The sequence below is a fragment of the Podarcis raffonei genome, chromosome 2 (genome assembly GCF_027172205.1).
Source record: "Podarcis raffonei isolate rPodRaf1 chromosome 2, rPodRaf1.pri, whole genome shotgun sequence".
NCBI lineage: Eukaryota > Metazoa > Chordata > Lepidosauria > Squamata > Lacertidae > Podarcis > Podarcis raffonei.
In genome coordinates this window covers 56,041,622-56,067,701 of record NC_070603.1, presented here as the reverse complement: position 1 = coordinate 56,067,701, position 26,080 = coordinate 56,041,622, and the positions used below count along the sequence as shown (strand labels likewise).

The window sequence follows — 26,080 nt, the reverse complement described above, 5'->3', positions numbered from 1 at the left end:
ATGGGCACATGCCCCCCTGCCATCTGGCCCACTGTGCAATCGGTGCTGGAGACACTGGTCCGAGGCGCAGTAAGTTTGCTGACCCCTGATGCTGAGGAAGGATGCTAAACACTGACCCCTGATGCTGAGGAAGGATGCTAAACACTGACCCCTGATGCTGAGGAAGGATGCTAAACATATTCATCAGGCAGCATGGGAAAACTGATTCACATTACAGGGCAACACCCAGTGTTTTCTTCTAGGAAAAAAATGGTGCTGGCACTGTGTACCCTTGAGTACCCCCAGAAAAAAAAGCATTGGCAAGACCCATTTTTTTCCTGCTTTGCAGTGTTATGGGTAGGAAACAAGTACTTTATGAAATAGTCATGTGACACCGTCCACGACGAAACTGGAAGCAATGCATTTGCTCCTAACATTGTAGTTTGGACATGCATGAAAGGCAAAAATTTGGGAAACTGCTGCTCTTAACTGATCAAGGATAAAGTCTCTCTTAAAGCCCCGTTTAGTCAGTTTAGGACATTCTTCAGAACACACGGCGCAAGGAGCAAGCACTGAATCCCAGTAAGGGAATAAAGTGTTCTTGTCCTAAGGAGGAAACTATTGGCTCCCATGCATTCTTCGTCCTTCCCACTTCCTCTCTCCATCATGTTAAAGCACAGAATAAGCATTTCAGCAGATTCTGTTCCCTCAGGAATCCATTATGAAGTGCTGTGTAGGGGGAGAGGAAAATGGATCTTGTGTTGAGAACACATCCTATACAAAACAGCGATAAAACACATTCCTTATCCATAGGACCTTCAGTTACTGTAGGGTACTGCATACGGTCCCCAAACATGGAAAGTAAATTGATATGGTCAAGTAGGAAATATGGGCAGGTAAGCTTTAAGTGTTTTATAATATTGTTGGCACCAGTGCCACGACTGCTGCTTTTCATCACTGTGCTTGACCCATCCTGAAGGTCATCAAATCATAGAATTGTAGAGTTGGAAGGGACCACAAGGAGTCACGTAATTGAACCTCTTGCAAAGCCAGTCAGCTGAAAACTGGGCAAGGGTGCTGGCTTCTATGCGTAAAGTAAAAGGTAAAGGTAAAGGACCCCTGACAGTTACGTCCAGTCGTGAACGACTCTAAAGTACTCCTCCGTAATTCTAAGAGTGTATATATTTAGTTTTGGGGGCTGGGGGAGAACGCGTTGAAGGCAGTCTGTACATGATCAGAGACACTTTTATTTATTCTTTCCCATATTCCATCACTCATGCTAATTAATGATTTTGAGCCTGATTTCCTCGGTGTTCTGGGATACAGGGCATCATTTTTTCCGAGGTTTAGAGCACCATGTTCCCTGTGCTTTGGAATTTATATGTAATAATATACACAGGGCCAATGAGGGCAATTACTCAATAGGTTTGATTAAAATGAGCAGGGATAAGGCTATACAATGAAGACCAACAGTACATGCAGGAGATTGCTATGGTAATGCTGCTGGCTGAAGCAGGCTAAGGGCTGAGCTCGACTTTATAAGAGACATATCGCTGCCATAGATCTGCACCTCGCCTAGTAAAATTTCTTGTAAAAGGCATGTTCAGTGTAACAGTTTCCCGTCAAATTTTCTCCACTTGCAGTGGGTTGGGAAATGCTGAACAAGGAGATCTCACTCCACACATTTCTCTGACTAGATACTGTCTGGGAGAATGGAGGGGAGAGATGCTGAATGGTTGGTACAGAGCAACATGCAGGACACTAGCTTCTGACTGAGGTCTATGGAAAGAGCCAGGGGATGCCCTACGGACTGTGATGCACAATGCAGACATCCTCCTAACCAGCTGCAGTCTTTATCTTGTTGAATCTCAGGCATTCAGGCTGTGGGATAAGTGAACACACCTAAGGGAAATGCAGCAGGATGAAGCCTCTGCATATGTGGCTGGACCCACAGCGGCCTCTGTCTCCAAGTGCAAGATTCCCAATCGCCTGGAAGGATCATTCTTTGCATTGCAGTGACTCTGTTCAGACGTCCTGCACACATGTCCATTGATCACACAAATCGAACCATTATCTCCTGGCTTGCAGTTCTTTTTGGTTTTCAGCTACCTGTGTCTGTGGTTGCGGCTATGATTTGTGTTTTAGGGGTGGTGGTTTATATTGAATGGTTTAACTTACACATGCGTACGTAGTTAATGTTGAATTATCACAGACACACACACTAAAAAAACATGCATATAGATGGGAAGCCCTTGGCATGCTTTAAACATCAGTGCTTGCTACATTGTCATGTAGAGGAGAATGAGATTTGCACAGCTGTCAACGTTTCCCTTTTTTTAAAGGGGAAATTCCCTTGCAAGAAAAGGGAAAAGTTGACAGCTATGGATTTGGTATTCGGCATGTCCTAGGCTACACTCAGCTCTCATTGGTCGAGTAGAAACCCCCCACAACAGTGCACTCTAGAATGTGCCACCAGGATCCTTTGCCAAACAGTCAAGTTCCATGGCAAATGATCAAAGGTTCCATAGCGGAGAGGTCCAGTGCTGGATTTAGGGTGGTGTGAGTGGTTCCCCTGCACAGGCATGAAGCCCAGGGGGTGCAAAACAGAGAAGATTCATAACTGAGAAGATACATTTGGGGGCCTCGCTCAGGGCACCATATTACCAAAGATTACCAGTGTCCACCCCAATAGGCCACCACAATAAGGGTTTCTTTCAGTTTGAGACCCACTGATAAAAAGCAAGTAAAAGCTTACTGTGTTGGTCATTTCGATCCATTGTACCATCCACTTTGCCATCAGGAAGTATCCTCAAGAAATGGCCTCCGTTGCTGCAGTAAAGGAGTTTGGGCTTCTTGTAATTCCCCATCGGAAGATCAAACTTCTCTGTCAGAGCTGTGAATGTCGTGATTTCCCCTTCAGCCATTTCTTGCACGGTCTGGGTGTCTGGGTTTCAGTCCTGAAAGAGAATTTCAACAGGCCCATAGATAATAGCAATTGTCCCCCCATTTTCTCCCCCCCTCTCTCAGCATTCCTCCATTGCTTCCACCCACCTTGCTCACCTGCATGAAATGAGAGACCAAGGGTCACAGGTTGCCCACCCCTGCCTTATGAGAAGATAGCAGAAGCAGAGGGGATACGGGGAAATGTTTTCATTGCTGCTTCTGAGATACGCAGCAATGGTGGCCGGGGGGGGGGGGGCTCTGCTGCCTCCTGTTTTGATGAGGTTTTTGAATAGCAGCACCTACTGCCAAAGCAATCACAAATCAAGGGGATGGTTAAAAGAAAGTGAGGGATGGGAATCCTTTTCATCTCTGAAGAATGAGCTGGGTTAGACACAAAGCTGTTTCTAAACAGAAGTTCTACTTTCAAGGTATAGGAAATGAACAGCTTGAGACAACCCAGAGGGTGTTCCTCAAGCCAAGCTCTGCTGAAAAACTTCTCTGATTTTTTTGGGGGGGGGGCACATGGAAGAGCAGTAGCCAGCGCTGCAGCCAACACTGGGTTTCAGTCTCCTTCTCACCCAGTGGATGAGATACCCTCTTATACTGCTGGGCTGGAGGCAGCTATCCAGCCGAAAGCCCACAATTCAACTGAGTAGCAAAACTGTTTAGTTTCTTTTTATTTATTTTCTTTCTGTCCCAAACCGCCTGATCTTAGGGACCTCTGCTGAATGGAGTGACACAAAAATATAAAACAAAAAGTAGGACAGATATTGACAGGTCCAGTTCCAGCTCTTGTATGACCTGTTTAAACTCTTGTGTCAAAGCAGATGGTCTACTGACTGCAGGTCATAGAAGATAACCTAGGAGGTGTCTCTCCAAGCACCTTGCAGCCTCTTCTCTAATATGCCAATATCTAGTACAAATAAAATAGAAAACCAGCTCAGACCCATTTGTTTTATTTGTTAAAACAAGGAGGGCTTGACCATGATGCTTCCTTCCTGTATATACAGTGGTCTAAGGACCCAAGTGCTTCTCCAGATTGTTTTAGCAGAGCAGCTCTATGAGACATTTGGAAATGATTTAGTTAATTCCACGTTGCTTCTCTCCTTTTAAGATTCGGCACTATTTTTAGAACCCATCCTTGCTTGCCAGCAGCCTTTGACTCCACAAGAGAAGTTGAATGAATACTATTTTCCACCCCCATTGTCCCGCTGTGCTAGACGTGAACGCTGTTCTCATACTTTTATGACCGTGTCGTTGGTATTCTGCACACAGCTCTCCTCATGGGCTCGCTATTATACTTTTGGCAGGGAGAGGTTGGGTTTTACGGGAATGAAAGTGTGTGTGTGTGCGCGCGCACGCAAGAGGGAGAGGAGACAAACCAAAGACAACATAAGGGGCCTGATTTTTCTGGTTAGAGGCCTAACCCGCTTAATGATTAAAAAGCTTGGAGAGGGCCAGGAGGCTTCGTCCAAGATGACATCTCCCTTCAGCGCTTTGCAGCAAAGGGGGAATAGTCCAGACTAAGACACCCTGTAAGGAAAGGCTTTTGGCCTTGGCTTGGCCAGGGAAGTAATGAATGGCAGCACAAAAGCGTAGTCATCTCAGGCAATTTGGGAAGGAGTTTTGTCTACTGATTTTAGTCACTTGCACCCAGCTTCAGTTTTATTTATTTATTTGAAAAATAATTACATACTGTTATATCATTAAAAGAAAAAAGGAAAACCATCCAAGTGCTTTACAGCAATAATACATAAAACATGCCATAAAGCCATATAAAAAGTTAAAAACAGACATCAATGAACCATTGTGGACTGTCTCATTTGTAGGTAGGCATTCAGCACAATGTTTACCTGGAAATAATTTGCACTGCGCTCAGTAGCCTTCAGTAGCTCAGTTCCACTGGAACTCTCCTTGGTTGGTTGGCATCCCTTTGTCCTGGGAGACAATGGAAGGGTGTGTGCCTTTGGGGAACTCTCTACATGCCCTGAAATGATGCGCTTGTTTTCTCTTTGCTTTAAACAATGAGTGTGATGCCTTTGCACAGGAGTCAATACTGTGTATTTAGAGGTAATTAGACTTGGGTACACCCCCATCAAGAGAAGCTGAGGTCTTCCAGCCAAAAAGATAGGGGAATTTCCCCATGGTGACTGATATGCATAATGAACTATGTAAATGCAGGCCTAGTCCCCCAGAATCTCTGCCATATCTAATGCAAATAGAAATCCTTATTTAGCATTAATTAATTCTTGACAGTTATCAAGGAGCAGTTTCTATCAAGCAACTTCTATCTACCCCAGGTAATTAGAACAAACCGAAATTTACATTTCCTGCAAAAGTCCTCCACCTTTTCCTGACAGACTAATTCATTGCCTTCCATGGCAATGTCTTTCATGTGATAATCCTTCACATGATAAATGTCCTTCGCATGATAATCCTTTGTCTCTGAGCCCAGGCCAGTCAGGAAGTCTCCTTCCTATAACTAGGCACCTGTCCCCAAAATGTTCATTCTCTTGGGTCTGACACTCACCAGCCTGATCCACATAACTTACCTTATTTTTTTGCTCTATAAGACGCACCAGACCACAAGACACACCTAGTTTTTGGAGGAGGAAAACAAGAAAAAAAATATTCTGAATCTCAGAAGCCAGAACAGCAAGAGGAATCGCTGCGCAGTGAAAGCAGCAATCCCTCTTGCTGTTCTGGCTTCTGTGATAGCTGCGCAGCCTGCATTCGCTCCATAAGACGCACACACATTTCCCCTTACTTTTTAGGAGGGGAAAAGTGAGTCTTATAGAGCAAAAAATATGGTATTTCAAAGTTTGCCTCTACCTCATGGATACAGACTGGAGTATGACATCTTTTTCTGAGCTGGCCCCTGTACCTTTGACTCCTGTTCTCATTTCCCTGCTTCTGTTTCTCTCTCTCTCTCTTTCTTTCAGGTTATTCAGGACCTTTGCAGGAAAGCCCTAGTCGATTCCCACAAGGAGAGCTCTTTCTATTTTCAGACTTTATTGGAGGGTTCTGGCCCTGGATGTGGCTAGCTGAATAAACCTGAACCTCTAGGTAGAACTTGTCAGATTACAAAGAAGACCCCTTGTAGAAGGCATAGCTGAATTAATGTGCAGACTTAGGGCTTCTGCACACTGGGGAGAACTGCTCTTTAGCACTCAATCAGAGCAAACAGCAGACTTTGGATCTGACCCCAATTTTAATTTCAGTCCTTTGTTATTTGATTATTTAAATTACACAAATATAATTTATTATACAATTGGATTATTCGTAACCATCTCAACATGCTGTACAGCAGTACCTCAGGTTACAGACGCTTCAGGTTACATACGCTTCAGGTTACAGACTCCCCTAACCCAGAAATAGTACCTCGGGTTAAGAACTTTGCTTCAGGATGAGAACAGAAATCATGCTCCGGCGGCGTGGCAGCAGCGGGAGGCCCGGTTAGCTAAAGTGGTGCTTCAGGTTAAGAACAGTTGCAGGTTAAGAACGGACCTGCAGAACAAATTAAGTTCTTAACCCAAGGTACCACTGTACTGTGGATTTAAATATGTGTTTTTCTTGTTTGTTTGTTAGTTAAATAAATAGTATTTTAAAAACCACTGAGACTTGTTTCCTCATATTTATCTACACTGAATTTCACTCTTCATCTGTTTTAAATCTTCTTTCGGGGGGGTGAGGTATAAACCTGAGGGAACTTTTAAAGAAATATTTTTCTTGTTCTTCCTTAAAAACGCCACCCCCTCACTCTCCCCCACTTTCACTTGTCTTGTAAAAACAATACTTTTGTGTCTATCCTGCCCATTACAGTAACATTTAAGTAATTGCTTATGTACAGACTCCTTGGTTTATGTGGCTGAGCGATTCCTCTTGCCAAGCAGAGAGCTGCCTCAGACATTCTGTCAGGTTATCAATATTTAATACAAAGGGATCATAAAATCTGATGGATTTCTTTGTACTCATCTCATTCTGCATCAAGAGAACACATCGGACAGAAATGAAAAGTACATTGTAAATCTAGTGGGCTGGAAGAACAAGCTAGGGGCGGGGAGAAAATTTTGTCTATATGCTTTAATAGCAAATTATTTCATGCGCTTTAAATATATTGTAGTGCCTGTTTGGGAGGCTTGTCTGAGTTTCTTGCCCATATTTGTCTATTCCTTTCCTCTCCTTCCACCTAACTTGCTTCTTCTAGATCAGTGTTTCCCAACTTTTTCCCAACCATGGCCCCCTTCTGACCTCATTTCCTTCCTGTGGCCCTGCCCATAGATAAAGCTGGGGGGCAGGGGGACAACTGCCCCCCATAAGTAAAAATCAATACAAATCAATAAAATCAGAGGTTCTGCCCCCTAACAAAAATCCTGGCTACGTCCATGCTCCCCCCCGCACCGTCCTACCTGTAGAAAGGTAGCTATTTACGGTAAGTGTTTTGTTTGTAAATAGAACATGTTTTATTTATATTTTGTATAATTTGTACAAAATATATGGTTGGCCACTAGAGAGTCCAAGTTAACTCTTCTCCCTTGCCTTGGGCCCAAACCAGATGTGAAGTGAATTAAACACTTTTAGAAAATGTAAATAGCAGCTGCAACCAGTAGTGGCACTACTACTGGCTTAAAAGAAAAGCCCAACTAGCTTTTCAGAAACCCTTTAATTGGATAACATTTTGAGGAAACACTTGAAGTAACTGATATTATGGTTTGAAGTCTTGTTTATTCTGTTATATTTTACTCCAGGAAGATCCATTCATCCTAAATAGAACCCAATAAGGTTAACATGTATGTACAATTTTTTTTAAGTGATCCCATTGAGATCCCAAGATGAAAAATTGCAGGAAGCTCTTAGAAATATAAAATAATCAATACCTTTTTTTTTGAATTTTTAAAGCATATTAGTTTTTTTTAATCACTTAATTTTTTTAAAAAAATATGTAAATTAACTTTAAGATTTAAAGTACCGTATTTTTTGCACCATAACACTCACTTTTTTCCTCCTAGAAAGTAAGGGGAAATGTCTGTGCGTGTTATGGAGGGAATGCCTACGGGTGGCATGCCTACGGATTTTCCTCCTCTAAAAACTACGTGCATGTTATGGTCGGGTGCGTGTTATAGAGCGAAAAATACGGTAAGTCCATCATGTGCCATATCATATTAGAGCGCATGAAGTATTGAAGAGATTGGGGTTTTGTTAGTTTTGAAATATATTAATTCTGGTCTGAGCTTTTAAGGTTTTTGTGTAGTCTGTCAAGGGCAAAATTGTCAATTTTTTGAAATTTCAAACCTTCATAACTCAAAAACGGGATGAGATAAAAAATTAAAAGCTGAGATCTGGGACCTTCTCTTACACTGAAGATGAAAGCAATATAAAATAGTAAGATAAAAGTCCCTGGATCACTTGACATGGAATTACCCTATCGCAACATCTCTCTATAGTGCCCAGCTACACAACAAATGGCATCCTTTGTAGTAAAATAGTTGACAGTAAGAACTTAAAACCACCTTCACCTTCCAGCTGAAAATGGAGCTTTTTATCTTTGTGCCTATTTAGTTTATGTTGTGATGCTTAGCCCCTCTTGGGGTGGAGTTAGGGGCAACAAAAATGAACCTAAGTATAATTGAAAAATAAATGGGCTATCTGCCTGTTTGGTGATACCTTTGCAACAACTTGGCGAGCCAGTTCCATGTGTTCTTTGAATTCAGCTTCACAGTATTTACTGGTTCGCTTAGTTTTGGCATGTCCCTTGAATACAACTGAAAATTGGCTTGCAAGAGTGACACCTGGTGGATACGTTTGGTGTGGCTTCACTCTCTTCCCTTGAAAAAACCTCCTACTTACTTAAGTGCAGCCCTTCAGATATTGCAGGACTCAATATCAACCCCAGGAGCCAGTTTGGCCCATGTCCAGAGGGGATCGGAGGTGTAGTATAGCAATGTCTGGAGGGTCACAAGTTCCCCATCCCTGTGTTGAGGCCATGCAATCCCTATTGAACAAAAGTGTCATAGGCCTTGGAGTTAAATTTTGATTTTGCCACATCTGGCTTTGAAGACCAAAAAAAAAAAAAAAAAAGTATGAGCAAGCTCATCATTGCACCACTTGGATTTAACAAAATATCAAAGTTATATTTTTTGGGGGGGTGGGAATTAAAAACTTCATTGCAGTGTCTTCTACTATTTATTATCATCTCAGATGCAATTTGAGGAAAAGTGCAACTTTTTCAAGGGCTGGAGCATCTCCCCTCAGAGGAAAAGTGACAATATTTGAGGCTTTTTCGTTTACAAAGAAAGGCAAGAAAGAAGGGGCATGATAGAGGTGTTTGAAATTATGCGAGATACGGAGAAAGCTGGTAGAGAGGGATTACCCGCCCCCTCATAATATGAAAACTCAATGAAGCTGAATTTTGAAAGATTCTGGACAGACCAAAGAAAGTATTTCTTCACATAGCACGTGACCCTTTGAACCTGTGGACATAAGCAACTCCAGTTCATTGATTTTAACAGCTCTGCTCTGACTGTGTCTTGGATAACAATGGATATCGTTCATATCTCACAGCCATCACAAATATCAAACCATCACAATGCAAAATCCCAGTACCAGAAACATCCCCTTCCCTATTAATAATTCCAAACTAAATTAAGTTCATCATAACACACTATATTATATATATAAAATCTCCTCTTCATGAACTTAGAAGAGAAAGCCATGTTTCAGCAACCTGTCGCACTTTTGCCCCAAAACACTATGAATTGCAAGTACGGAAGAGAACTTTATTCAGGCTCATAACAGCATGCGCTCAGTACATGAGCAAGGCAAGAGATCAGGGGTGCCAACTTGAATAAAATATTGTGGGGGCCCAGGTAAGCCCTGCCCCACATAATCAATCACATGACACAACACACCATTTGAATAGGAATGCCCATCAACTTTGTGGGGTCCTGGCCCCCTCAAATATCTTATTGTGGGGGCCGAAGCCCCCACAGCCCCTAGGAGTTGGCTCCTCTGCAAGAGATGCAGGATTGAGTGCAAGCATCAGAGATGTCCCAACTGCCCCCGCTCCCAAGCTTTTAAAGATGAGCTGTGATGAGATTCTCTCAACATCCAAGATCGCTACGTATTCATATGTGCACTCTGCCTGGATAGGTGTGTCTGATCCCACCTACAGAGGTGACACCTGGCTCCTGGTGATGAGCCTGGCTCCTGCCCCTTTGACCCCTCCTCTGCCTGCTCAGCCCCTCCCACTAGTGAGTTGAAGTCTCTCTCCCCCCCCACTCCCCAATGGGCAAGGCTGACCAAAGACATTTCGGCGCCTGAGGCAAACCACAAAATGACATCCTCCCTCAGGAAGAAAGGGATGAGGGAAGAGTTACATCAGGAAGAAGTGTGGGGAGGGGGATAAAGCTCTACATCAGGATGGCTTTAAAAGAGGATGAGACAAATTCATGCAGGACAAGGCTATCAGTGGCTTCTAGCGGTTCCCTCACTGCGAAAAGTGAAGCTACAGGGAACCAGGCAGAGGGCCTTCTCGGTAGTGGCACCCGCCCTGTGGAATGCCTTTCCACCAGATGTCAAGGAAATAAACAACTATCTGACTTTTAGAAGACATCTGAAGACAGCCCTGATTAGGGAAGTTTTTAATGTTTTATGTTTTATTCTGTTTTTAATGTTCTGTTGAAAGCCGCCCAGAGTGGCTGGGGAAACCCAGCCAGATGGGCAGGGTAGAAATAATAAATTATTATTATTATTATATTATTATTATTACTAGTCACAATGCCTATGGTCTACCTCCACTGTCAAATATCATTTGCTGGGAATCACAGGTAGGCCAAGTGCTGCTGCACCCATGACCAGCTTCCAGGCTTCCCACAGCATAGCTGTCAACTTTCAGATTTGAAAATAAGAGATCAGCAGCCTCGAAAATAAGGGCTCAGCAGCCTCACCTGTCCCAGGGACAGTCTACAGGATATATAACAATCCGGGATAGCAGTGGGAAGCAGCAGAAACGGTGCTGGAATAAGGGAATTTCCTGCAAGAAAAGGGAAGGTTGACAGCTCTGTCCCACAGGCGTCTGGTTGGCCACTGTGAGAACAGGGTGCTGGATGAGATGGGCTTGTGGCCTGATCCAGCTGGGTTCTCCTTATGTTCTGAATTACTTTTGCATTCATATTCAAATAAGAAAAGTGTTCATTGCAGAGAGACAGTTCTTACATCTATACAGAGGAGAAATGTTTTGCATTAAAAACATACTTCTTGTTTTCTCTGCCTAAGGTGCTTTTCTAGCATTGTCAACATAGAATCATAGACTTGCAGGGCTGGAAGGGACTATGAGGTTTATCTAGCACAGCCCCCTGCAATGCAGGAATCTTTTGCCCAAGGTGGGGCTCGAACCCTGACCCTGAGATTAAGAGTCTCATGCCATAATCTATTTTATTCATAGAAGAGGATATGCAATATTTCTTTTTTGCAATTAAAAATGTGTGATCTAACTACAATTACTGTTCTCTGATTAATCCCCAAACGGCTAGAAAGACTCTCATGATTAGAGGCAAAAATGCAAACCAATCCGTATTCAAACTATGTTTGAATTATACTCAAAAGGAAATCACAATACTTATTGTACCTTTTGCCAAATACAGAGCAATTCTAAAACATCTGCATTAATGTTGCTTGCTCTTTATTGCAGTGCCAATACTCATCAAGTTAAAAATTTACTTATATTTCAAGCATGTAAAGGCTTCTTTCTTTCTTTTTTCCTGGACCGATCTTAAACCTTATATCAAGTGATTCAAATTGAATTGCCCCCCAAGCCACATTTTCATAGCAGTGACTGTATCCTGGATCTTTTATTCAGGTTTATTAAGCATTTAACTTTTCAATAAAGTTTTGAAAATTAAAAATCTTTCCTTTTTTAGGTGAAATTGTTGCACTAGGGCAACCGAGTGCTTTAATCCACTTTAATTGTACAAATGCAATTTTCCAATATGCATCTGAAGTCCTGACACAGAATACTGACAGTCTGAAGGCATCCTCCTTGGCACTGCTCCTGACAGCATTCTAAAGACCCCTCTGCTTGCTTTAGGATTTTGGCTGTAATATGTTGGCATCAACTGTCTGTGATAAACTAAGAAGGCCCTTAAGTTCTGCAGTGTCCTTGCTGACTTCCTTTATGTGTAAAATCAAAATAGATCAAACTGGATTACTTATGACATAAAGAGATGCAAAGAAGTGATGCGAGGTGAATAGTGTTTGGGTCTGAATAATCTAAGACATAAAAATAACAAAATGACCAATGTATTTCCAGTGAAGGGATTTTTATATTAACCATCTTACGAAACACTCCTTTTAAAAAAAGTATCTAAGTTCAAAACAATTACAGAAGCTTTAAGATTACAAAGGAATTTTTGCCTATTTCTCTATTATTGGAACCAGAATAGATACTGGAAATAAATAAAAGGGAAGAAAGGGAAAGTGTTTCTGCCCTTGAAGCCTACTGTTGTATCAGTCTTAAAGAAAACATTATAAAATTTTATATTGTTAGAATTTTATCCATGGAAGATAAACAAGATTGCAAAAATGAGAATGAGACAGTTTACTGCTATGGTAGGCAGGAGTTTCAGAATATTTGCTGCTCCTATCCTAAACTCCATCTATATTGGAAAATAAGAGTGCATGCACATTAAACTATTGATGGACAAGGAAGTTCTCTGCAACCCAACCAACATGGGATATGTAGATAGCTCTATGACAAAAGAACACAATACTTTGCATGTACCCCAAACTCTGAGAGGCAAGAGGGGTGCCAGAGTTTACCTAGGGTTCAGTTTCCTTGGAATGAAGGTCAAGGGAGACTTGGGTATCTTTAGGCTATATGGTTTTATTTACACTTCTATAAAACTTGAACAGATGATGTAGAGCCTCAAAGCATCACCATCCCAACAGACCTTGTTTCCCCATTAAGGTTCCAGGGAAGCCCCAAGTCACAGCTTTGGGACCAGGTCAGAGCAGAGGTGCCTTTGTCCTCCAGCTTCCAGCATCAGCCAAACTTCACTCTGACACACAGCTCCTTTCTTGGCCTATTGTTCACTATCCTAGGATGAGGTGGCATCTAGCCAGGTGAGGTGGTAAAAGATCCACCCATTTGTCTCTATGGAAATCTCTTTGGGCATGTAAATGGAAGTACTTAATTGGACAGCTGAGGCCATTACCTTAACAGAAAGGCTAGTCTGACTGGTTCAGCAAGCTTTCTTTCAGGGACTCTAGCCTCACATATATAGGATCACAGGTTTGAAAGGGATCCATACGTATCATGTATCATCCAGACTGACCCCCGTGACCCATGTATGTGTGTATGTGTGTGTGTGTGTGTGTGTGTGTGTGTGTGTGTATCCCTGCCTATTTAGAACAGGAACTGATGAATTTGTGTCCCTCCAGATATTGTTTAACTACAACTCCCATAATCCCTGGCCATTAGCCATGCTGACTAGGGCTGATGGGAGTTGGAATCCACAGGTTAGCCATCCCTGATTTAGAGCTAAGCAAAAGTACTTTGAAACAGTTTGCACATCTGTCTGCTTCAGGAATAATTCATATATCCCTAGCTTATTCCTTCCTTTGTTCCTAATGCTACCTTAAGAGAGTGCAGTCAAGAGAGCAGTTAATTCCATGTGCTTCTCTTCCTCTCTGCTATAAAAAGATGCAAATCTGTACAGGTAATTCATGCTGTGTTAATGATAATTGAGAACTAGCTTCTGTATTAGGAGTTAACTAAAATGTTCTTAGCCTTTGTTAGGTAAAAACATGTTATGAGTATTTCATCCACTATGATCTCCTTCTGTGGAATCAAACCAAAGAATCTATCCCACAAATCATGAAAAAATATTTGCTCACCTGGTGACAATGGTGTCCCAGAAAGAAATTGTCTGCTGGAGTTTAGCATTTTACAGTTAAGGCTCTCACAATCAACCTGCTGAACTAGCAACCGTCATATGAATCTATTGATTCATTTGTTGATCAAGAAAAAACATCAGACCCATCTACACCTTTTGCTTCAGAGTTCTGTCCGTACGCATCAGTGGGGCGTAACCATAAAGCTGCCTGACCATTTCCTTCTACAGTACGTGGACAACAAAAAGAAGTCCTAAGGCAGGCCAACTGGTCTCTGTGGTGTTTGTGTTTGGTGAGTAACTTAATCATGATACAGTAACTGGGAACATTTAGTAGTTCTAGTGGAGAGAAGTTTACATTATCTGTAGACTCCAGAAGAAAAATAAATTATGGCTTATTAAGCAGAGGCAAAAGAATGTTGGCTTCGTTTCACTGTTTTCTGAGTAATCATGTGTCCACATCAAACAATATAATCTTTGCTTGAGTCTCTTTGGTTTAAAATGGAAAGTGTCATTAGTCATCGTGGTCAACAGAAGGCATCAAGCATGCAGGCAGAGGACATATACCACAACAAAATTAATCACCCCATTCTTCTAACACCCACGAATACACACAAACACACACACTCAGCTTCTGCACCTGAGAACATGAAAAAGGTGTCACTTGGATTGTTATTGATCAGTTTTGATTGTTCCAAAGAAAATTCAGAAATGTTGACACTCAAAGGAGCCAGCTTAAGCCAGCTCAAACAGATAGTGCTTAGAAGGCTGGACTTAAATTGGGGAGAAAGAAAAGTGGGTGATTGTGACCTTAGGCTCATCACTATCCCTTAGACTTGAAGGGTTGTTGTGAGGAGACACACAATATATGCCATGCTGAGTTTTTTGGAGAAAGGGTGGGGAAGAAACCAAATAACTGGTTTCAACCATCCCACAACCTCAACCAACCACTACTGAAATAACACCCAAGTATGCATGACTGTATTATTTGCTCACATTCATCCCTTGTTCTCCATGCCACTTCTGTGCCTCTCGCATCTTTGCAATGTGTTACCCTTGTATTGTATCTCCCATGTAAAGTGTCCAGGGTATCTTCAACCACAGTTGTAAAATGATCCCACCCAACCCCAATCAATGTAAAAATAATTAACACATCTTGCTTATCCTATGAATTCACCTGAGGGCATTGCCGCTGCTGAGGTGTGGTAATATCAGTTTACAGAATGCAGCCTAAAGTTGCCTCACATCACTGAATAGAGTTTGGCTAGGACTTCAGCTGTTTGTGTTGAGATTCACTGATCTTCCCAGCTTTTCCCAGCCAGTGTGGTGTAGTGGTTAAGAGCGGTAGTCTTGTAATCTGGTGAACCGGGTTCGATTCCCTGCTCCTCCACATGCAGCTGCTGGGTGACCTTGGGCTAGTCACACTACTCTGAAGTCTCTCAGCCTCACTCACCTCACAGAGTGTTTGTTGTGGGGGAGGAAGGGAAAGGAGAATGTTAGCCGCATTGAGACTCTGTCAGGTAGTGATAAAGCAGGATATCAAATCCAAACTCCTCCTCCTCTTCCTCTTCTTCTTCTCTTTACTACTTTGGTAGGGGAATAATGCACAATAACCTTCTCTTGCTGGTTTTTTTTTTTTTAAATGATACAGCAAATGCCACATGGAAGCTGTGTTAAAGTGATTTGGATACGTTTTGAGATCCAGGTTTAACCATTGAGAAAGGTTGATATTTCTGAACAAAAACCATTGTAGAAAAACAAAATATTTTATTCCTTATTGACAACCTTGTGAGGTTAAATGGGGCCAGATATTCACCCCACCTTCCCCTTCTCCACCTCCTCATTCTTTTTTCTGTATGACACAGGCCTAAATGTCAGACCACAAAAACAATACTGCTGAGGTTTGTTTGGTGTCTTGCTGCAGGTGTGGCTTCCTTAGCAGAAAGATCCTGTCCCGAACCACCTCCTACAGAGGTAGTTAGCCATTTCCTCCTCTGTATTTCAGAAAAACAGACCAATCTCCCCTGGACCAAGGCGAGGCCTTTAATACGTCTATTTCACCATGCCATTTATAGACACCATTCTGTCCCTTTTCCTCTGTCTCTTTATTTGTGTCTTTGGGGTCCGAAAATATAAATGGCTAGTTGTTTGTGGTCAGCAGGCCGGCCACTCACAGCTAGGCCCTATCCGCTGACCCCAGGAGTTGATGTAATATGGGACATGCTCCGTCTTGTGGATTTTGCTGTCATGCGTGCACATATAGGCTCCATCCAAGGAGAAGGCGTTATGTTTCGTTTATTTATGGCATTTCTTTATCATAAAGTCCACTATGTCAGTTTATGGCATTAATGCCACAAAAACCAATCAATTCCAAAAAAGAAGAACAAAGAGAAAAACAGAAACAGACCAGCACAAAAAGCAGCATAAAGCCACCATAAAAACAACCTGAGAGATGACGTTATTTGTGTAATAGTCCAGATTTAGGCAACTGAAAACAATCGGTTTCCCTTGAACACTACCATGAGAGGCAAAGTCAAACTAAAGCAGCATCCAGCCCTGGAGTCCATTTCTGACACAGATTTAGAAGAAAAAAGGGGGGTCCTGGTACTGCATACCCTTGAATACCCCCAGAAAAAGTGCGCTGGTTTTCACTGTAACCAGCAGGTGCACCTAATGGCTAGGGCCAGGCTTAGAGGCAGGGCCAACTCAAGACATTTTGCTGTTTGAGGCAAAGGACAAGACTGTATACACACACACCCAATTCTACATACAGGAGGCAATTGGACAGATAGTTGAATCTCACTTATATCCTCCACAGCACCTGAGAGCCACTCTGCTTGAAAGCATGCTGGTGGTTTTGCTTTCCCCCTCTAGACGCCTAAGTGACCCTCTTGGTCTTCCCTGATCCTATTGACAAAAACAAAACAAAGCACAAAAAATTCTCACAAAAAAGCAAAGGAGTAAATGAAGGGTTTTCAGTGCTATAACACCGGACAAAATTACAAGCTTGAGTCGCCAGTACTTTTAGCCCAGGCCTTTCTGCAAAAAATAAAATAAAAATAAAAAAGTAGTCTGGGTGCTTTTGTAATTGAAACCTGTGAATAGATGCACTTTTTCAGTTGTGAAAGAAACTTTACTGGGAATAGAAATCTGCTCCCATGACTACATACAGTGCTCTATTCCCTCATACCCAAGCTATCTTGCACAAACACACAGAGGGGTGTCATAATGAGAAAAACAAAAACAGAAATAGTTAGTAAGGAAAATATTAAGTACTCTTCCTGTGCCCTTTTTCTGTTTAGAATCTTCCCTCAAAGTATTTTTTCCCCTTTTAAAAGGGGATCTATTTATGTTTGCATGGAATATGTAGCAAGCCCATAAGTTTCTACTTACTAGTGGAAAGAAAGATACATGTTAAGCTACATGTGTGAAGCTATGTGAACTTAAAACCACAGACCGCCATGTCTTCTTTTATGGTGGCCAATATGATCACATTCAATTGCCCTTCTGTCTCTCTCCAGTGCAATATGCCCTCTTCCTACAGAAATCCAAGTTCTCCCAAGCCTTGTATTGTACAATTGTACAATTGTCTCCATGAGCCTTTAGATTATTTGAGGGGAATCTGGAACATTTGAGAGGTTGTAAAACTGGATCCTGGGAGACTCATTAGGGATATTTCAGAGCATAGCTATCAACTTTTCCCTTTTCTTGCGAGGAATCCTATTCGGAATAAGGAAATTTCCCTTAAAAAAAGGGAAACGTTGACAGCTATGTTTCAGAGTTGACTATCAATTTAACTAAGAAACCCAGTATGTTCTTCCTTCAGTATACTATATACACAGCATGGTATTCCCACCGTATGCATAGCCAGCTTGACATCACATTGTTTGTGGATCAGAAAAGGTTGGATAGGCACTGAGCTAAACAGACACAACAAACAGCTTTAGTGAAATAATGTTTCTAAGCACACAGGCCAGCTGAGAAGTGGTAGAAGTCAGAATGCTGAGACTGTATCATTCCAAAAAGAAGCATGGGCTTCAGTTGATTGACAGAAAATGAACAGCTCTCCAGCAGAGGGTGCTCGAGGTGAAGCTGAAGGAAAGGTTTGTTGGTATAACAGTTCCAAATACCCAGCTGCTCTGATAAGAATCCACCCAGCTTTTCACTGTGTTTAGGCACCATGGGTAGAAAGGATGAGGAATGGCTATAGCATTCACTAGCACTTGATACTGTATTGCTGGAATTTACTGACTTTGGCACAGTCTGGCTGGAATGAGGAGTGACTGTGTTAAATAGTATCAGCTCTTAAATCAGAGTTTTCTTCATATCTTTCTTTGTAAACCCTTCAGTTCTTTGGATTCTTATTTTGTTTCAATTTGTTACTGAATGCATAAGCCACCTTTCCTCCAATAAAGCTCAAGACATTATACATACATGGTTCCCGTGCCTGCGTTTTGTCCCTATAACAACCCTGTGAGGTAAGCTTGGCTGAAAGAGTTACTGCTCCAAAGTCACCTTTATGGCTTGCCTGACATTTTCATACAGCAGATGCTGGGAGGGACAGGGAACGAGACAGAGCAAACAGAGCTATGTGTGCCACATGGTCCACCTTGTCCTCTCTAAGGTAGCTCTCAGGTACTGTGGAAGGCACAAGTATAAGTATCTGTCTGGTTGGCATTTATATGCGGAATTGGTGGAAGTAACCATCTCATCCTTCATGTCAGGTCACAAAAATGTATGGGGTGGGGAGCGCTGCCTCTAAACCTAGTCATGACGGTGCACCTGCCAGTTGCAGAAAAAATTCCAAAGGCTTGGCATCAGAGCATCCATTCTATTTCCACCCGGGATAAGTAAGCACTGTGATTCACTTTCTCTCTGCCTCCTATATTTTCCTGCCCACCTCTAGCTCTCATGAGGCAAGAACACGACCACTTTGTGTGTAACCACTTACCCTTCACGAATCTTCCACTTTCCCAGTAGTAAAAGTCAGACCTTAAGACTCTGGCTCACAGTCAGTGCTGGATTCCACCCCACCCCAACCCCCTCACAAAAGTAAGCAAGGCTACCAAAGCCCATGCATCTACTTTTGTGCCCAGTTGTCTCATGTAAAGACTCCAAGAGCAGTATGGCCAATTTCCCAACACTAGCTTTTTCACCAGAACACATAAAAGATATGAACAAGTGCGTAGAAACAACAAGCAGATTTGGAAACAGGAGGCCTTTTGGGTAAGGGGCTCTTAATCGTCCCCTCCCCCCGCTTCCTGAGTGGGACCCCCTCCTCCATCTTCTTGCCACCATTGAGTGGCATAGCATGGGGACCACAGAGCAGGTTGCCCCAGGTGCAAAATTTCAACACCCAGTACTGCCTTAATACAGCTTCTGTCGCTGGGTTCCATTGGAAACAGCTTCTCCATGCGAACCAGGAAGTGACCTCTTCAGACAAGAGAATGACTCTTCTTTTCTTATCTTTGCAGCTGCAATCTCCTGGGTGACCTGGACGCTGTTAGGCAATTGAATGTGCATGTGTACCATCTCTGTTTCTCTCCCACCCACCCCTCTGTTCAACTCTGGGTGCTGGCAACCCATGCTAGGCCATGGCCACCATTGCAATTTGCCTGTGCCCATTCACTTGCCTTTCTCTGAGCTTCACAGGCAACACCTCCCAAAGGGAGAGGACAGGGCAGAATGAGGTAGTGATGCTTCTTTTTGCTCCTCTCTCTGTTCCCTTGGAGGGAGCAGATGAACAAGGTGACAGCAGCAAGTAGCAGGGACCATGGGGACAGGAGACACCCAGGATTGGCAGTGGGCCCCTACTGAGGCATGGGACTCAGCAGGTACCCAATGATGCCAACTGAGCAGAAGTGAGTCTCCAAATTCAGTCTTTCATCACAATTAAACTGGCCTGAACAATGTGGTGGGGTAGGTGGAAATAAGCAAATCAAATGCCTGCTTGGGAACTCCAAGTTCTGTGCTTGGAATAAATCATGTAAATAAAAAAATAGGCACAAATGTTTGACCTGCATTATCTATTCCAGTTATAAACATTTGGGAAAGCTGGCAAGGCTAAGAACGCATGGGGTTGTTTTTTTATTTACTTATGTTTATTACAGAAAGTGCTGGCTAGTCCTAAGGGCCAGGGAGGGTTAGAAGGAATTATTTTGATAAGGCTCACCTAGATTTTTGAGATTCCAGAAACAGATTCTATGCTGAATGCACAGATGATGAATAACACTAACCACAAGGTTATCAAAATAAAAATGTCCTTTAAAACCCATAACCTACAATAGTCCTAGACGAGTATGCAGATGTAGGCATCAAGGGAACTGGTTTAATAATGTAAATCAGCAATTTCTCTGAGATGAGAAAACAGTTGGCAGAATGGGGTCAACAGCGTGTCAGAGAAGGGCTGCCCCCAAGCTATTTATATATTGAAAGGCTTATGTTGCTTTCCAGCAAGCTGCTGTTCCCAAGCAACTTCTCCAAGGCTGCCAGGGGAGGTTCAGATCTTCAGACCTAATTATCAGGCGCAGGACATACCAATCAAGGAAACTAATGAAGTCTCAAATGTCGCTCCTTCTGACATTCAGAAGGAGACGCTTTATGCCGTGCAATTGGAACTGTCTATCTCCGGGCCACCAGTTGACGAACCCTTTCCTATATGTTCCTATATCTAAAGGAAGAAGGTTCCAAGTAAACACAAATTGCCCTAAGATAATCATTTCTATGTAGGGATAGTTATTATGGTAGCTTACTACCAAGGAGATATGCATTTAAGGAGCATTTAGCATAGCCTGTGGTTCTCTCTCTATGTGGGAACTTCTCACAACTACTTGCAGAACAGGAGATCAGTGGCAGAGAACACTTTGCGCATGCAGAAGGCCCCAGGATCAATCCCTGGCCCTCCTGGTAGGACGGGGAAAGACCACGGCCTAAAACCAGAAGGAGCTTTTGTCAGTCAGTGTAGGCAATACTGAGCTCAATCAAGCAATGATCTAACTTGATGCAAAACAGCTTCCTTTGGTTCCTAAGAGCTTAATCCTTTAAATGTTTGTTCTTAAGTCTAACAGAGCTTAAGTATACACAGGCATGCAGCTTTTGTCTTCAAGGATGGCGATTCTACAACCCATTGTACACACTTAACTAGGAGTAAGCATCTCATCATCCCTGAATATTGACCACGCTGGCTGCAGCTGATGGGAGTTGGGGTCCATACAGATAGCACCACCCTGGCGTCCCTGCTATAGCATATTCCCATGTTCACATGAACAGACCTGAACAGACCACTTGTGCGAATAATTAAATGTCCAGTAAGCCCAAAGTATTAATGCTTGCAACAGCTGTCAGAGACAGGCTTGCCTCTTGGCAGTTCTCACTCTCGGTTCTCACATACCTTCACACTGGAGTGCGCCCTCTGAGTCTATGACACTATGCTAATATCTTTAAGGAGTAACATGAGAATCAGCCCACAGAAAGCCATTTGTTCCAGTGATGGTGCAGAGGTCAAAAATGGTAACTAAACAAATCTATGCTACAAGCCAGAACTCTCAAAGAACTAACACCCATCTGCCCTATAATGTGTGATGAAATCTTTATTGCCACAAAGAGTCAGGCCTTGGGGTGTATATCTCATCTATTTATGTCTCTTTAAGGAGTGGTTACATCTGGTATAAATGGACACTTGCTGAAAACCCTTTTCAGCACCCCTAAGATATCACAACGTATAGCAGGCCAGAGAAACAACAGACCCAGGAGATGTTTTTCCCCTCTTGATATGCTTGCTTCCCACCCAGTGGAAAGTATACTGTCATCACAGCTGCTACAACATGTATGTTCTCTGTGAATTTCTTCCACATAAAAATTACATTTTCTAAGTAATGATTTGTTTGATATTGTGATTTTGTAGGCTCCACAGTAGCCTCCACCATCCTGGTGCCCTCCAGATGTTTGGGGCTGCAACAGGGGCAGAAGGCAGTTGTAGCCCAAAAGAACTGAAGTTTCACCAAATAGGATAATCTTTCCAAAGGGGCCTTCATGTATCCAGAGACATATGGTGAAAGCTGCTGATCCTCACCACGCCCCTTCTCCTTAGCACGTTCAATATATGAGTACACACATCTTCATGGCATGTCTCTGATATAGTTCATATTAGGGTATTGGGCTGTAACAGAAATCGCACTGCACAGCATGATTGTAGTCAGCACTTCTCTCCCTGCAAGTGTGCATTCAATGAATCTGAGTGAGGGTAAGAAAATGGTGAATCTGATGATGTCACATTATGTGTTTCTTTTATTAAACATTACAGGTGCCTTTTCTGTGTGGTGGCTCACCTGGTGCCTTTGTTGCATATATTCAGGCACCAGGCAGAAACATTCCTCTTCTCCCTGGTCTTTGGCTAATTAAAAAATCTATGGTCTTTTAAACTGTGGTAGGGTATTGTATTGTTTTGTTTGTTATTACATTATGTATTTTTGTGCTTTTATACTGTAAACCACTGTGTAATCCTCAGATGAAGGGCAGTTATTTTACCGGGTACCTAGCGTATATGTGAAATTGCATATATTGGGGAACACCATCTAAAAAGCCTGTCAACACCCTCTAAAACCCTTTAAAAAACCAGCAGCGCTTAACAGTCTGGCATGAATGGTGGCGACGGTGGCTCTCAGTCCAGCTCTCCGCGTTCCTCAAAGGTTGGCGCAAAGGCTCCCAGGATTGCTAGCTGATTTCCCGCTCTTTTCACACCATTTTTGCCCTTTCCATGCCTTTTTTTGCAGCTTAAATAGATTTATTTAATTATGTCCCACCTCTCATTTGTTATAGTACGATACCCTAATGAATGTGGGTGGAAAGCCCTTTTGGCTCTGTGTGCTGGATCATTATCAGTAGTCTCGTGGGCCAAATTCACCCGAAGTCCCAGTGACATCAGATGACTGGGCAAACTGACTTTAGGGCATCCAATCATGCATTGGTAGCTGCCCCTCTACCTGCCCCACACCTGATGTCACCTGGTGTTGTTTGTTTATTTATAAATTTATGTGCTATGTCAAAAATGTGCCATGCATGTGCATTTTACTGCTTCTCCCTTTAAGATGCATGTGAGAAAAAAGCTGATTATTTCCCAGGACTGACTCACATATAGGGAAATGAAGAAGGAAGCCATAAAAAATAAATTTGCACAGTGAGTATGAGAAACCAATGAAGAGGACTGCACCTTTTTGGGAGGGGCCCAAACTCAATTATACACCCTACATTTTTTTGCATGATTCAATCTTATTCCCTTCCATTCCCAGTTAACATAATTTCCAGTAGTAGAGTTGGGATTTTACCTGGAATGCTGCTACTGCTGCAGTCAGAGTAGATTGAGCCAGGCTATGTGAACCAGCATTTTGGCTCAGCAGCTTGTATGTGCTGTATCCTGTTGTGTTTATTCTATTTCTTAGTTGCCCAATAACAACTATTCTCTGGGTGACATATAAAAATAATGCAAATTCCAGAGAAAGAAATTTCTGCACAACAGCACTTAAAACATGGTAAAAGGAAACACAATTATTTTTAAATCAGGGAGTCTAAAAATCACAGCAATCTCTAAAATATACAAAAAAACTTAAGAACTCCACAGAATTATAATGATCACAACATAATACTACATAAGGCAAGTACAGAGTTTAAAAGGCCTGAGCAGATCAAAGGTCTTTGGTGCATCATCATCATCATCATCATCATCATCATAATATAATAATAATAATAATACTAAAGTAGGTGCCAGGCAAGCCTTTCTGGGTAGAGCATTCAACAACCAAGGGCCAGTACAAAGAAGGTCCTTTCTCATTTGACCACCCGCTGTATCACAGCTTGCTGAGAAGCTCAGAGAAGGGCCTCTGATGATGCTCTTAGGACTTAGGTAAGTAGTATATGAAGAGGCAAAGTACAAAAACAGGCCTTATGAAGGAATGCTAAAGAAGAGTCTATATTTGCTTGAAATGCATGCCTACTATTCCAACGCTAATGATAGCCGTCTTCAGATATCTGAAGGGCTGTCACATGGAAGATGGAACAAGCTTTTTTTTATTTCTGCTTCAGAGTATAGGACCTAAACCAATGGATTCAAATTACAAGAAAGGAGATTCCAACTAAACATTAGGAAGTTTGATCTAGAGTGTTCTTCTTATTACATAGGTGCAATTCACAAAACTCCTACCTTTGGAATTCATTTCAAGAGGGCCTATACAGGACCAGTTGTCAGTAGATTTCATTATTTGTTGTCACTAGTTTACAATTACCTAGGACAATCTCTGGAAGGTGAGGAAGAAGAGATGCCCCATGGTCTTTCCTGCAGTTTGGTGCACAGCTTGTTCACATTTCGAATCTGGGCCTGAAGTAGTGATGGGTGTTGACCTTTTTGGAAGTTTCCTGTTTCTATACTGTATTATATCATTGCAATATTGTACACCCAAATTACTTCAGACCCAGGGTGTTTTTCGCTGGTTGGTTAGCACTTGGATCTGGAGCTATTGCAGTAGACTAGGAAGTCAAGGTGTCGGTGTCTTACCTCAAGTGGAAAAGACATATTTGTAGAATTTTCCTAACCATGCAGAACACATTTTTTCTCCGTGCCCTTGCCTAAACTTGAACCAGTGAAATACCAAACTCATTTAGCTTATTGGACTTCTGGAAAGCGCCTAAAAGAGAGACTCAAACCATCTGCTGCTCCAGAGAGTGAGACCCTTAAGCGATGTAAATAGATGTGGCGCCATTTTTCACTGCTGGATAGAGAATGTAAATAAATGTAGGGCAGACTCTCAAACAAGATACCTGCTATTTCTAGCCAGACTATAAACAGGGCAAGAACAACTTCTTTGCTGTTTTGCCCTTCCTCATCTATTTGCAAAAGAGAACCCACAACTTAGTCAGGAGAAGCACCATGAAAATGAACAAAACGACCAGTATTTGGATTCTGCTTGTAGTATGTGTGTCCGGATGATTGCGTAAAAGAGAGAGAAAAGTGCACCTTTCATCATGCTTAGCAATAGCTAAGGCCGGGAACAACCCCCCACTTATTGGTCCCTTGATAACAGCAAGCCAGTTGATGACTTCTACGTGTGAATGGGCCATGGCAGGTATTTCTCCTCACACCTTAAACCCAATGCTTTTAAGTGAAGTCAGTTTGGACTTGGTCCAAACTTGGTCCACTTGGTTTGATGCTGGTCAAAAATCGTACAACAGACAAGTGGTCTACAGGCACTTTATCAACCAGCATAAGGAGAGCTTCAGCTTGTGTCAAAATTTGAACCGTGGGGCGACAGCACACATTTATATTTCTTACAAGAATATCATTTTATCGTTTTTTTATACTGTTGGAAAACTACGTTTGCACTGCCTCAAGTGATGAGTATATGACATCCTAAGAAAGTTATTTCCTTGTAGGAAACTATTCTGAATGAAGCATCTCTTCTGGTGAGTAGAGTGAGCTTGCACCAACATGTCCATTTGAGGAGACGTGCAATTGGGTTGCTTACATCCTAAAAGAAAAATTGCTCTGCTTTGAGATTTGCATCAAGGTTACTGTTCATTAAGGCACTGTATATGTGTGTGCATATATAAACTGTATAGAAGAAATTATTTTTAAAGTCATCTACACACTCCGTAGTGCAAGGTGGGGAACCTGCGGTCTTCCACATGTTGGACTACAACTCCCATCAGCCCTCTCTGCCACATGGGAAGGAAGTTCTATACTTGTGCTACTGCTATTGAGGGCAGATTTAATTCTCTGAAGAATATTTTAACAATTATTACGGGATCAGGAACAGACTATGCCTGTGTACACATGGAGCCATTTTTTCCACAGTGCACTTTGTACATAGCAGTTTGCAGTTGTACACACCTTCTCATGATAATGTAATTTAAAGTTGCAACTGCTATCCCTGTTGTCTGTATACACAGGTGGGCAAAATTTCAGACTAGTACACAGTCGTCTTCTCTGTTCCCTTCCCCTCAACTAGTGTTTCCATAGGTCTTTTTAAAAACTGTAGTCTTTCAAAAGAGGGGCTTGAAATGAGTGTGTGAATATACTGGTGTACAGAGGATATACAGTGGTACCTCGGGTTACATACGCTTCAGGTTACATATGCTTCAGGTTACAGACTCCACTAACCCAGAAATATTACCTCGGGTTAAGAACTTTGCTTCAGGATGAGAACAGAAATCGTGTGGTGGCGGCGCAGCAGCAGCAGGAGGCCCCATTAGCTAAAGTGGTGCTTCAGGTTAAGAACAGT

At 42.3% G+C, this 26,080-nt stretch overlaps 1 protein-coding gene across 4 annotated transcripts in view; it reads right to left on the bottom strand.

The window, feature by feature from the left end:
- Positions 1-26,080, bottom strand: part of FGF1 (fibroblast growth factor 1) — a 50,009-nt gene that overhangs the window by 9,244 nt on the left and 14,685 nt on the right. For 3 of the 4 annotated variants that reach the window (XM_053376711.1, XM_053376710.1, XM_053376713.1), the window contains one exon: positions 2,735-2,936. In XM_053376711.1, the coding sequence (XP_053232686.1) occupies positions 2,735-2,903 (169 nt within the window). In that variant the 5' untranslated portion in view covers positions 2,904-2,936. Of the gene's footprint in view, positions 1-2,734; positions 2,937-3,039; positions 3,147-26,080 lie in introns of those variants that run through there. The other variant, XM_053376712.1, reaches the window with a different exon arrangement.